This window comes from Pyrus communis, chromosome 16 (assembly GCF_963583255.1).
Source record: "Pyrus communis chromosome 16, drPyrComm1.1, whole genome shotgun sequence".
Lineage (NCBI taxonomy): Eukaryota > Viridiplantae > Streptophyta > Magnoliopsida > Rosales > Rosaceae > Pyrus > Pyrus communis.
The window spans coordinates 3,424,110-3,437,333 of NC_084818.1; the positions used below are offsets into that span (position 1 = coordinate 3,424,110).

The 13,224-nt window shown below is 37.9% G+C and overlaps 2 protein-coding genes across 4 annotated transcripts; both read left to right on the forward strand.

The window, feature by feature from the left end:
• Positions 1 to 221: 221 nt before the first annotated feature.
• On the forward strand, positions 222 to 2,707 carry LOC137721153 (chloride conductance regulatory protein ICln-like). Of its 3 annotated transcripts, none has more exons than XM_068460261.1 (8): positions 222 to 335; positions 820 to 1,019; positions 1,151 to 1,274; positions 1,711 to 1,825; positions 1,907 to 1,966; positions 2,082 to 2,141; positions 2,251 to 2,342; positions 2,421 to 2,707. In XM_068460261.1, exons 2-8 carry the CDS (start codon positions 850 to 852, stop codon positions 2,490 to 2,492), a joined length of 693 nt encoding a protein of 230 aa, XP_068316362.1. In that variant the 5' UTR covers positions 222 to 335; positions 820 to 849; the 3' UTR covers positions 2,493 to 2,707. The 3 variants fall into 3 exon arrangements, with proteins under 3 accessions (XP_068316362.1, XP_068316364.1, XP_068316363.1); XM_068460263.1 differs by having other exon boundaries at positions 2,085 to 2,141; XM_068460262.1 differs by having other exon boundaries at positions 234 to 335; positions 825 to 1,019.
• Positions 2,708 to 3,263: 556 nt separating this feature from the next.
• On the forward strand, positions 3,264 to 4,719 carry LOC137720202 (small ribosomal subunit protein uS10y). Its single transcript, XM_068459240.1, has 4 exons — positions 3,264 to 3,378; positions 3,566 to 3,704; positions 4,139 to 4,252; positions 4,399 to 4,719. Exons 2-4 carry the CDS (start codon positions 3,593 to 3,595, stop codon positions 4,539 to 4,541), a joined length of 369 nt encoding a protein of 122 aa, XP_068315341.1. The 5' UTR covers positions 3,264 to 3,378; positions 3,566 to 3,592; the 3' UTR covers positions 4,542 to 4,719.
• The last annotated feature ends 8,505 nt before the right edge of the window (positions 4,720 to 13,224 follow it).

Genomic DNA, 13,224 nt, shown 5'->3' on the forward strand with positions numbered 1-13,224 from the left:
ATGGAGAATTCGATACCAAATTAGGTTGACCATTATGTGGCTTAACCGAACTCCTCATTCCATAAGTGTAAAAATATCGATGTATTAAAAAAAAAAATTAAAGGACCGAATTATCAAACAAAACAGAAGCAAAAAAAGGGTTGGGCCGCGATAAGTACTAGCCCGAGCCAGCTTTCAACGGTCCAACACTCCAGCTTGAACCCAGAAGCCCGCACCGGTGGAAAAAGTGGCGGTTTTTGGGTTGAGAAAAAAAAATTGGCGCTTTAAACCCTGAAAGAAAAAAATTAGTAAAACCCTAGAAAATCAAAGAAATCGAAGTCAGTGTCTCTTCCCAGGTACCAAATCATCCTCACCCATCTGATTTGTTTTTTTTTTTTTTTTTTTTGTTTGAATTCATCTTGCTTTATATTTCTGTAAATCGGTTTGTATTGCTGTTCATTCATTGTTCATTGTTCCGATAATTTTGAATAAAATTCAATCCTTGGGGGTTCGATGGTTTTCCCGTTAGTTTTACTGTTTGGTTTCTGAGAAAATTGGTGGGAAAATATAAGAATCAAATTGCCCATTTTTACTTTGCTTGACCGCTCCCATTTTATTGGTTAACTTGAACGACTCATATGGGTTGCAGATTAGTTTGTTTAAGTTGATTAATTGCTTCTTTGTGATGAATTAGTGGCTCGTAAGTATGCATGTTAATCTATATGCAATGTGTGTGCGCGCGCGCGCGCGCGCGTGTGTGTGTGTATGTATATTACAATTTATTGGAGTAATTTAGTGATCATGTGCTGTCTATGAACATCATTTTTTGTTTTGAAAAAGCAAAGGAAGAAACCCGAGTGAGCAAGCAAAATGGTAGCAGGGATTAAAGAATTCACTGCTCGAGTTGAAAGAAACGGTGTTGATGAACCAGTTCTGGATGCGGTGAATGGTGAGGAGCTGATGCACGTTCAGCCTGGTGTTTCTATTGTCCTCGGTAATCAGCCCTCTGAGTTCCCTGGCACTCTATATATCTCCACCAAGTACGTCATTTTCTCTTTCATTAATTTAAACTGTTTGCCGGGATTGAATCCATTTGAAAGGGTTGGTCAAATTCCCCCACCCCGCTCCCACAGATAAATTAGAATCCATTTGAACGGTTGGGATTCTGCAGGCAAGTGATTTGGTTGAGTGACACTGACAAGGCGAAAGGTTATGCGGTGGACTTCTTGTCTATATCACTGCACGCTGTATCCAGAGACCCAGAGGCCTACACCTCTCCTTGTTTATACACTCAGGTACATGTTTTCATATTTATCAATGCACTCCAGCAGCAATATGGACTTTTTATCTTGTCGGAAGTGTACTTCGTCCTAATTGCGTGGTGTGAAACTTCAGTTTGTAAGGGAAATTTATCATGTTCTCTGAACACTAACCTCTTTATTTGTTCTTTCGATTTCTTTATCAATTCTTTTTGCTTGTGCTATATGAACTCTGAATAAATTTAGAATGATGTTCTGAGATCAATTCTGCAATCATTAAGAACATTCTTTACATATTGTGCGAATGAGATATATATTACACAAGAATCACTTGCTTGCTTAGTTTTGTATTCATGGTTGTGTCTTTACCATACATCGGCCCTATGTCTCCTGACCGGTCATTAACTTCAATATGTAATTTCACAGTTTCTTTTGTGCATTGGTTTTCTGATTAAGGTTTTGAACATTATAGATTGAAACTGAGGATGACGAGGATGAGTCTGATGGTTCGGATTCAGAATGCAATGGTGACTTAGATTTATCCAAGGTCACAGAGATGAGGCTCGTTCCTTCAGATCCTAACCAGTGTATCTCTCTCTCTCTATTGTCTTGATTTTGTTAGAATTTCTCTGGTGAGGGGTACTAGCTTCTTGTTTTTTGTGTGGCAGTGGATTCTCTGTTTGAGGTATTTTGCGAGTGTGCTGAGCTTAATCCAGAACCAATTCAAGGTTAGTACAGTTTTTTCAATTCCCCGGTTATTTTTCTTTTACTTATTTTGTTTTTTTGAATGATATTCGTTACGTTTGCTTCATTGCACCCTACTATTATGCTTTTGATCTTCAGAAGGGGAAGAAGAGCATAATTGGATTTTTAGTGCCGATCAGTTGGAAGATGAGGCAGTTGGTATGTAATGCACCATGGAACATTTATCTCAAGTCATGTGGCAATATATCTAATATAAAATCTTCTATATTGTATGATGTCTTTGTTTTGAATGTGGCGGTATTTTCAGGGGACGATTCTGAGTGGCCTATTCTTCAAAATCCTTCAAACTCAATTGGTCAATCTAACGGGGATCATGACCTAGCTCGTACCGTGCTTGAGGTAAGCCTTTGAGTATCCAGTTAATACTGCTACAGAATTGGTCCCTTTATACTGATCGCATTTTCATCTCCGTTGCAGCTTCAGATCAACGATCAACGCTTTGAGGATGCAGAAGAAATGGAGCATGAGACGGACAATGGCCGCCATTAAAATTCTTTCTCCTTTCAAGTTTCATCTCATTCAAGTGCTGCCTTTAACCCGTGTCACTTTCTTGTTATGCGCTCGAATCTTGCTGTATATGCAAACAAATTGTTCTAACTCTGTTAGTCTGTGACATCACAGGACTAGGGATTTTGTGACAAAGTACCTTGATCCCTTTCTATGTATTCTTTGGTGTGTGTTTGTGGTATCTTCATGGAAAATTACCCATGGATTCCTTTGGTACATTTTTGCGCTTGATTTACAGGTTTTCTAAGAAACCCAAGTCAAATAAAACGCCAAGTTGAGAAAAATCTAATAAATCATGGGATTAAACTAGTGACATTCTTGAAGTAGATTTTGTCAATTTAAAATGTCTTGTTTCTCATACTTTTAGAGCCCTAAGTTTTTTATTTAAAAATAACGTAACAAAACTAAAGCCACTTTGAGCTCAACTTGAGAACTTAATGCGCCAGGGATGTAGTGCGGTGTATCTTAAATCAGTCACGTTGCCATGTGAAAAAGTAAAAAACACATAAGTCCGAGATTGACTTTGAGTGTTGCTTGTAGGTAAGTTTCTTTTAAAACCAAGTGGCGAGATAATGATTGAAGTACGAAAACTCTTCATACTTGATATACCGATGGAATGATATCTCATTTTATTTTAGGTAACCTTTATAAATGTCTTTGGGCCAACCAAGAAATATAGTTTGGGCCGATCTCATATGATGTGACCCTCGCCTTAAAAATCTTCAACCCGACCCGTCCTCCTGTCAGACATGGCAAAAACCCTAATGCCCCCTTTATAATCTCTCACAAACACTGCCTCCTTCCTCCCATCGCTCAGAGAGACGTACCGCAGCCCCGCAGCGCCTTCCTCACCCCCGTAGCCACCAAGGTCCACCCCCTTCTGCTCTCTCTATCTTGCTTTATCTCTCTTGATTTCTCTCTCTAACTATCACTGTTTATTTGTTTCAATCATTCCAGCAAGAGTGAGTGAAATCGAGTAATTTTTAGTCCCCATTTTTTATAATTTAGCTGTAAGTTTTTTTATTAATCTGTTGGTTATTGTTTTGATTATGTAGGAAAGCGAAGAGTTAGATTGAAGAAAAATGGCGTACGCAGCGATGAAACCAACGAAGCCGGGACTGGAGGAGTCACAGGAGCAGATCCACAAGATCAGGATCACTCTTTCCTCCAAGAACGTCAAGAATCTCGAGAAAGGTCTCACCTTTTGCTCATTGTTTTGCATTTAATTTCTGCCAGTTCATCGTATTTCGTATTAATTTTTGAGTAATTGTTCGTTTGAAATTGTCCTTATTTCTGCTAGCTAAAACCAATTTATCAGTGCAAATTAAAGTTCATAGAAAAGTTTTTGCTTGTTGCTTGGTATTTTATTTTGTATGTGTCGTGAGTGACCAGTGCGATACTTTGTTGATCAGCCCGAATTGGCGTCTTAATTTCTCGGAATGTTTTGGGTTTTCTGAGCATAACATACAGGTTATTCAATTTCAATTTAGAAGCGATTAGTTGTGTGACGCCGTGGAAATGGGTTTATCCATTGTTTCTGTTTGAAGCTTGTTTAGACTATTAAGAGTTTTGATTTGCATACCGAGTATCCTGTTAGACTGTTGGTTTGACATCTAGTTTATTTACAGTTTGCACTGATCTGGTTCGTGGTGCCAAGGACAAGCGCCTGAGGGTGAAGGGACCCGTGAGGATGCCAACCAAGGTTCTGAACATTACCACCAGGAAGTCCCCTTGCGGTGAAGGTATGTTTCAGTCTGAAATTTGTATTTGTAGTTAACTCACGGATCGTTGAATGATGTCGTTATGGATGTTGCATTTTTGAAGTATAGTTTTTCTCATTTGCATTTTCCAGCTTGTTTAACTTCAAATTATGGTTTGTGATGTTCAGGTACCAACACATGGGATAGATTTGAGTTGCGTGTCCACAAGAGGGTTATCGACCTGTTCAGCTCACCTGATGTTGTCAAGCAAATTACTTCCATCACAATTGAACCTGGCGTCGAAGTGGAGGTTACTATCGCCGACTCTTAAACTGTCTACCCGTTTCAGAGTAGCTTTCCTAGTTATTTGGATAATGAGCTTGTCTGTTCTATTTTAATTTTTGTTTTAAAGACTTTGTAGCGTTTGCAATTTCTTGAGCTGAGATTTTGGTATGGATATGCACACCGGAGCCTATTTCATCATTTAATAGAAGTACTTTTTGCAAGACGCCTAAGCTTTGTTTCCTTCGATTTATATGTTTATGTCAATTACGCGGTGGTAAAGAATTAAGAGATTGAAATCTTCAATTGAATCTGGTTGGTGTTTATGCTAACTGTTTCTACATTTTGCCTCATTCTGTTCGAATGTCTTTCAAATGGTTGTCATTGTGTTCCTCCTTTGTCTATTCATTTGTATAATCCAAGTCTTGTTTTCTGGTCGCGAGAATGAAGCAAGATTATCAAGACACGCTTCGTTCTCGTTACCAAGAAGCAAGATTATGATAAGCTCTGCATAATTTACCTGATTACATATTCCACATGAACTTATAAATGTACTTATTCGGAGTTTTGGATGATTTAGTTTTGTATTAGACATCTAATCTTCGAACATCTGGTTAATCAAGTACTCTTGTCTAGCTCCTCCTTGCCAAGCTTACATTAGCATATGAGTAAATAAAGCGTCCCCAGTTCTCGACATCGGCACCACAACCTTCGTTGCCTTCACCCCAAGCAACCTCTCCAAAATCCCCACAACCTCATTAAACGGCAGAGACAACGTGTTCCTGAGGTTGAAAACCCTAAGCTGCGCTAGCCTCGCCACCTTCCCCCGGTACTGGCGCTCCACTGCCGTGACTGCCGCTACTGAAAAACCCTTCATGAATCCGGTGATGTTGCTGTGGACGTACGAGGCTGCGTTTCTGAACGCCAACCTGCGCAGCCAGGTGGACGACGGTGGTGAATTTCACCAACCGGTAAAGTTTCACGAGTTTCTCGGAATCGTTTATGTTTGCGTCCAACACAAAGATCCCATTGTAGCGGAGGAGATCAGCACGGCGGCGCCAGTGGTAGAGTTGGCGAGGGGTTTTGCAGACTGGACGACAACGTTTTCCCAGGCGGGGAGGCTGGGGAGGACACGGCGGTGGAGTTGGAAGATGGGGTTCTGAGGAAGAAGAAGAAGAGTATGGTGAGGAGGATTGCGATCCAGGAGAAGATGAGCTTGGTGATGGAGCACCGGAGGCGGAATCTGGGTTTGTGCGGGAAATTTTCCCGGGAAAGTTTGGGACTTTTTAATGGGTTTTAATTTTCGGGTTTTGGGGTTTAAAATTGTGAGAGATTGGAAGTGAGTTGGTGAGTTGAAGCCAGATAAAAAGTGTTGGTTGCTATTTGGGTGAAAGTGCTGGGAATCCAACAGAATTTCAGGAAAAAAGAGAATGGAGAAAATGGTGATGGAAAAGCTCAAGTTTTCTGTGTGCCAGAAATAGAGGGGTGGAGGGAGGGAAACATAAGTTTTTGGAGGGAACACGGCTGGTAAAGGAGTTTAATTATAGTTAATCGCCAATTAATTAATTAATTAAACAAAGAGTGGAACCCTGAAGGAGTAAAGAGAAACAGAATTTTAGAAGGAATGGGAATGCTTGCTAGGAAATAAGGAAAGGAACAAGGCCTCCGTGATTGGTCTAAACAACTATTAGAGAATTACAAGACAGATATCACATATGAGTTAAGTCAACTGTCAAAGTAGTGTGTTTGATCCTTTTGTAATTGATTTTGAACATTTAAAATTGAATATAATCTGAAAGAAAAATCAAAAATTACGAAAAGAAAGTCAATCAAACAATACTACTCTCCCATTTTTCTTTCACATACATAAAGTTATAAACTTTTTCTTTTCACTAAAAAACGAGGACGATTGGTGGCAAGCCACAGTTATTCATTCCTTTCGGGCACTGAGAGGCTATGGGGAATTTCACATTGCCCGTGGCCACATTGCCCGTGGCCACAGTCATGCAGACTCACCAACTTGGAGCATCGAACCCGAGACCTCCCATATTTTTTTGTTTATTAAGGAGTTGCAGTCCGCGTTTTTACAACTAGGCCACTTGCTGTGGTTAAAATTATAAACTATTTGGTTTGCTCTTCTTGTTCTTGGCATGTAATTGTGCTATCAAATGGTTAAACGTTGGAGTAAGTCTTGGTCCCGCACGCTCGCACCACGTGATGGGTCAGTTGGTTTTGTATATTGGTCGTAAGAATGAGGTGATCCGCTAGATGGACGATATAATTTGATTTCTTCAAATATTGGCCTATGTTGCTCTACTTGAGTGATTCTAGCTAAGAACCTAAGGCCCAAATACCAGTGTTAGTTGGGCTAAGACCAGATACAAGAAGGCCTGCAGCAATCGATCAAGAAACCAGCCCAGTTCTGATGAACGTAAACCCTAAACCCTAAAACACCTTTTGCTGGATTTACACATTCATAATATGGTTCAGAACTTCGACGTTCACACCCTCAACAACTTCCCAACCGTTGAAGATATTTTTGGTAAGATATTATGGGAAAGGGGTGCGCTATCCACATACCTCATTTTACTTTTCACACACCCTTTGATAATTTATGTCTGTTGATCTTCTTCAATTCATCTCTTCCGACGGCCGAATATTAAAAAGGTGTGTGAGAAGTAAAATAGGATGTGTGGATATCACATCCCTATGGGAAAATGTGTACAGACAATGTCACATCATTTGATAGTAAGGTTAAACATAGTTACATACTCTCCGGAGCAGGATTCTTTTCCCTTCTCTCCTCTCTTATTTGAACGGGTTAAGTCACGTCAATATCTTATATTAATCTTTTATAGCAAGAGAAAAACAAAATAAGAAAATGTAAGAGGAGGGGATGGAAGGAAGAGGGGAGAGAATTCTAGTCTTACTTCCCCGCCAAACAATGAACAAGAACATTAATATGTCTTAATCTGATTAATTAGCATCCAATTTATCGGTCGACAAGCAACAAGATAATGTCAAATCTATAAAACCATGGTTACTGGTGTTCTTTCGGCTCTTTGATTTTGGTTCTTTCATCTCATATGATCTCTTTCAATCACTTCTGTTCTTCCCTTTAAGAACGAATATATTGGTGTTAGTTAACCTAGCTTTCGGTTCTTTTACCTCATCAACTGATGTTTCGAAAACATGAACCGGTTAATCTAAATTTGTTTTGGATTTTCCAATTATAATGAGTATGACGCACGATAGTAACTTCTATGACACGAATATATTGTCATCGTGACGTTTTATGTAAAGAGAGACTTACACATATCATTATATTATTGACACAAAACGATACAGTAACGGTATAGCATACCAAAAAAGTCATTTTCCAGTTGCACGGAGGTTATTTAGTTATTTTCAGCTGCATATATTATCCATATACTTAGTGTTTCTAGCTCGTCACATGATTTCTTTCTATGCTTCATCACGTATCATATAATAATTAATAAGAAAAACTAATGAAAATGGTTTGAAAACTTCGAATTTTCACAATAAAGACAAAATAAAGCGTAAAGTGAATAGTAACATGATTGACTTTTTAATGTAAAAATGTGGTTTTTCGTTAAAGTAAATAGTACCGAATGCTTTTCGTTAAGGTTCCCTAATTAATAAGCAGGAAAAAACATGATTTGAGGAAATTAAGGTGTCTCGTAAAGCCACTAAAACAGCAGTGATTCTAGTAATTAACATAATCTGCAATCACATAAATTTCCTATAAATCTAGTGCTCATGATCATCACCGCTTAATGATTCATGCCCAACAACATTTGTCAATTTATGAATCCTGAATTAAGTGTTTTTGTTTTATCGAAACCATGCATCATGATCATCATTTCATCTGTGTCTTCTTTCGGTTCTTTAATCTTTCCATGATCAATGGAAAAAAATGTAGTCACTTCAGTCATTCATGCCCACAGCATCATTCTGCACGACGAGCTTTTGTTAAATCATAATAAGATGGATTTAATCTTTTCATAAAGTAACAATGCCGGAGCCAACATTTTAGATTAGGAGGAGCCTCTCACAAATGTAAAAGAAAAATGCTACAACGCGGCTCACAACGCCAGCTCTAAAACAACACTGCAACACGCTCGCAATCCCTCTCTCAGGCTCACGAAATATCGATGTTATTGGACCATGACTCGTCTCTTTGCAATTTTAACAGAAATAACGAACGGAAAATGATGGTAAAGATAAAAACAAAGGTAATGTTAGGAAAACTAAATTTGTAAATTAAATGACATGGAAGTTGATTATTCAATTATAACTTAAGTGTGGATAAACGTTTATGCTCATCTCCATTAGTGACACATCATTTTATTTGCAAATTTTGTCTACAAAAATAAATTTTCCTAGCATTACTCTAAAAACAAATGCTGAGAGGTAAATATAAAAACAAAAACTTGTTTTCAGTTTTTGGTTCTTAGTTTTATTTAGTTATCAAACGGATTCGTAATGAGTTTGCATTTTATCATAAATGATCCATGAAATTGAAAATCAATTAATGTAGTGCTTGAAAATAGATGTTGCAAATCAATGTGATCATTCTGTTAAAATTCCGTTAAAATTTTTGTTATGCCCGCTTATGTATCACATAAGTGGATTCCACAAATCTAATTAAATATTACTATCTATATTAAAAATATTTAAATAACAATAAATAATATTTTTTTATGTCAAAATAAAAAATTAAATATATATATATTTTTTCTTCCGTTGTCTTCCTCGCGCAGGCTTGGCTGCCATGGCAGCCCTGCCCACTACCAACCGAAGCAAAAAATTCCATAGGTGTGGAGGGTTTTTGCCCAAATCTTCTGCTACTCATCGGAAAGATTGGTGTGGGGCCGTCAACCTAGGCCTCGGGAGCGGCGGGAGATCAGAGGATATGGTGGGGAGAAGATGGGTGTCAGCAACGCTGGAGTCGAAAACGAAGAAGATGGTTTGGTTCGACTGGGTTTCTATCGTGATATATTATATATGAATGGATCGAGTGCCAAAAATGAAGCCATGGTGGGCAGGGCTGCCATGGTAGCCAAGCCTGCTCGACGAAGACGACAGAAGAAAATTTTTTTTTTTAAATTATTTTTATTTTTACCTAAAAAGTTATTTTTTATTATTTAATTATTTTTTAATTTCATAGTAATATTTAATTAGACTTGTGGGATCCATTTATATGACACATAAACACATAACATAAATTTTAACATAATTGATTTGCGGCATCAATTTTCAGAAACTAAATTAATTGATTTTCAATTTCAGGGACCAATTTGATGGTGTTAGTCAATTTCAAAGATCATTTGTAATAAAAACCCTTATAATTATATATCTTGAATGAGGTAGCCACCATGAAGCATGGCCATAACTTTCAAGTGCTAGAGCAATTGAATTGCCAGACATGGTTGGACACGATACAGTTAATCCTGGTTAGGTAAAGAAACAGAGAAATTCTCAAACCAAATAAGAAATTCAACCACCATAGTAAGTTACATATATAAATACCTCTTTACATTTCGCTTCCCTCTTTCTTTTCGCATTTGTTTCCTCTCACTTATTTCACCCACCACCAATCTAAGCTAGGCATACACAAAGCATGCATATCTCACTTTCAAATTGAGTTGTTGCCTTTCCTTTTCATATTTATATTTCGCCATGAACACGCTCGAAAAAATTATCAATTGATTTTGAATTTGATTTTCTAAATTTCATATTCTACATATAATATCATAACAAATTAATGTTTATACACATACTCTCGTGTCACCTAATAATATTAACTATCTGCATATTTAATTTCTAAACAAAAATAATTATACAAAACCAATTAAAATAAGGTTTTGTGGTCTCCATACACGAAATGTAACCACCTTTGGAACTGTTTTTGTCGACTGTATTTTTACATGTAACCTATCATTTCCTTTTACCGAGAAAGTTACAAAGGCAGCGATCAATGTTTAAAGCCAGAAGCTGTCGGGAAGAGGCGTGAAAAGTACAAAGCTGTGCAACCAACAAATATATGCGAATCCCGTATGCTTCCAAACCTCTTACAGCAGTTTGATATCTCATCAAACCATGCAGTGCCACCACCAAGGTTGGCATAAAAACCATCCTCTTACCAGTTTACCAGTCTCAGGTCCTTCTCATCGTATTAAGGCCAAGCCCATCGTTTTTGGTGACAGCATAAAAGGTTCCCCTTCAAAGTAACTTTTTTAATTATACAATGCAAAGTGTATGGAATGCACCAATCTATCCAACGAATTAAATCTAGCCGTTCAAACACCAATGTATTCCATCCACTAGTACTGTACTGTAGGAAAACTCGTAACGTTCTCCCACCTAACCCACCCCATAGAATCATAGACATCCTCCTCTCTCTCTCTGTCTCTGGCTTAGCCTTGTTGTTGGATTTTAAATATGCTACACGCACACACAGACTGTAAGAGTGCCATGCATATCTACATCTATATCTAGCTAGCGGTCCATGGCTTCGTACGTGAAATGATGCATGCTTTGACGTGACAAACTACTAATTGTCTTAAGCGTCAAATGTGTTTGATTTCACGCTTTCACAACTTCTTCCATGCATGCATGCGTGTCAAATAACTGCAAGGAAATAAATATTTATGGATTGAGAAAATCTTAAATTTTGTCGATGAGCATATGTACGACTGACGATCTTTCATAATATTTCATATCATAAGGTTTATCAAATTAACGATTCACAGTCGTTGACACGTAATTTATCGATCCATCGTGAATGAGGTAAATTTACATTTTGTCATTTACCAATTTACCATGAGATACTTTGCTTGAAAGGAAAACGAGGTAAATACAACAAGGAACTGGTCATTTCACCCACGAGTGGCAACACGATAGGTTAGGTTGGTGAAAAAGATGGAAAGAAAAGGATGGAGTGCGACCGCATGGTATTGGGCCAGCATGCACCTCGAAGAAAGTCCAAAGACTTACCTTAAAGCCCAAATAGGAAATCGCGTTGGTTCCACGTGCCTGGACGAAAGTACAACTGGCACTAGTAACCCATCTTCCCGCGTAAATAAAACCCCGCAAACGCGCGTGGCGGGAGCGTAGAGAGAGTGAGAGACACAAGGTCCCGGCGCATGCGCGCTTTCTGTGTGTTTGGTTTGGCTTTGGCTAAACAAAGCCCTCTTTGAGCTGAGCGTCCCATCACATTCAACGGTGGGCCCCCCATGCATCTCCTGGGCCCTAGCCCTCCCGACCCTCAGTCTCAGCTGTACGATTGAGTCTGACTCATCATTAGGAGCCGCGCAATTTGCTCCGTGATTTCGTTCCTATTTTCCCTTCTCTCTCTTCCAAGTTGTGTATTGGTTCTTTTTTTTTTTTTTTTTTTTTTTTAATGAAAATGTTGATTGATATATACAACTTACACGATGATAGAACATTTAAAAAAAAAAAAAAAAATATGAACTTCTAAAAATACCTGCTGGGACTTTCAAATTGGAATCAAGTAAGAAGAAACCATTGTTAGAGAGAAAAAGATGTAATCACTTAATAAAATTATCCTCAATTGCAACCTTATATGTTGCTTGATTTGTTGTTTGTCTAACGTGACTGACTGAGTTTGAATTGAGAGAAAGCTTGAAAGAAAGAGGGAATATCATTAGTTATTGGCACTAAATTAGATATATCATAACCTTGCTATTGCAAGGATAGAATCTCCTTCAACTTCCACTTCAGCAGCTCGCAACTCCTCTACACACATGGCATCCCTTCTTGCAGCGATCAACTTCGCTCGCAACGGAGAAACCACTGTTGAGAGTATATAAATCCCACATCAGGGAAAGAATGGAATTTATATGTGCTTGTAAGTAATTGACCATTCCTCATATAGCCAATTAATTTTATGGTAGAAGTCCAACTTTCTTCAACCACGTTTTGTGCCCACCTAGGAGAGCTGCACAATATTTCCTCTGCAACAATCGGAGGTTTGTTGATCATATAATTTTTTGACTAGTTTGTTAAACTTACGCTACAATAAGAGGTTTTGTAAGTCAATTGGAACAGAAATTCGATTATATTTCCATGTATACATATGTTATGCACCAAATATGAAGGGCGAGGATTGAATGTGCATCTATGGATCTAACTGTCAACAAAGTACATATTAGAAATTTTCAAAGTTGTAAGGAAAGGAGTGTGTATTATTGTACCTAATGTGATACAGAGTGTATTATTGTACCAAATGTAATGACATGAAAAAGTATCCCACATCGGAAAGCAAGAAATTTCGCAGACTTGGAAGAAGTTGAGTTGCTCTTTGCCTTTATTACTAATTGGTTTGAGACAGAATCTCAACCTTCTTTTTATATTACTAGAGTAAGTTCATCCATGTATGAAGCATTTTGGTTCACACGTTCGTCATGCTAGCTAGTTAAATTGTCTATTTGTTATACTTTAAATTTTGCCATATGTAAGTAAATTACAAGGACGTAAAGAAAAGTCTCTATCAGAATGTTGAGAAATTTTGAAATTTCCCATAATCATAAATAAAGTTTCCATTACTAATGAATTTTAGGATAAAACCACAAGTTGAATTGTTTTCACCTTTCAAATATCGTACTACTAAAAGAATGGAATCAAAGGGGTCCAAAGTCTACCGAATTTAGTGGTGTGTTTAGTCGGCTGAGAAAGGGTATTATCGT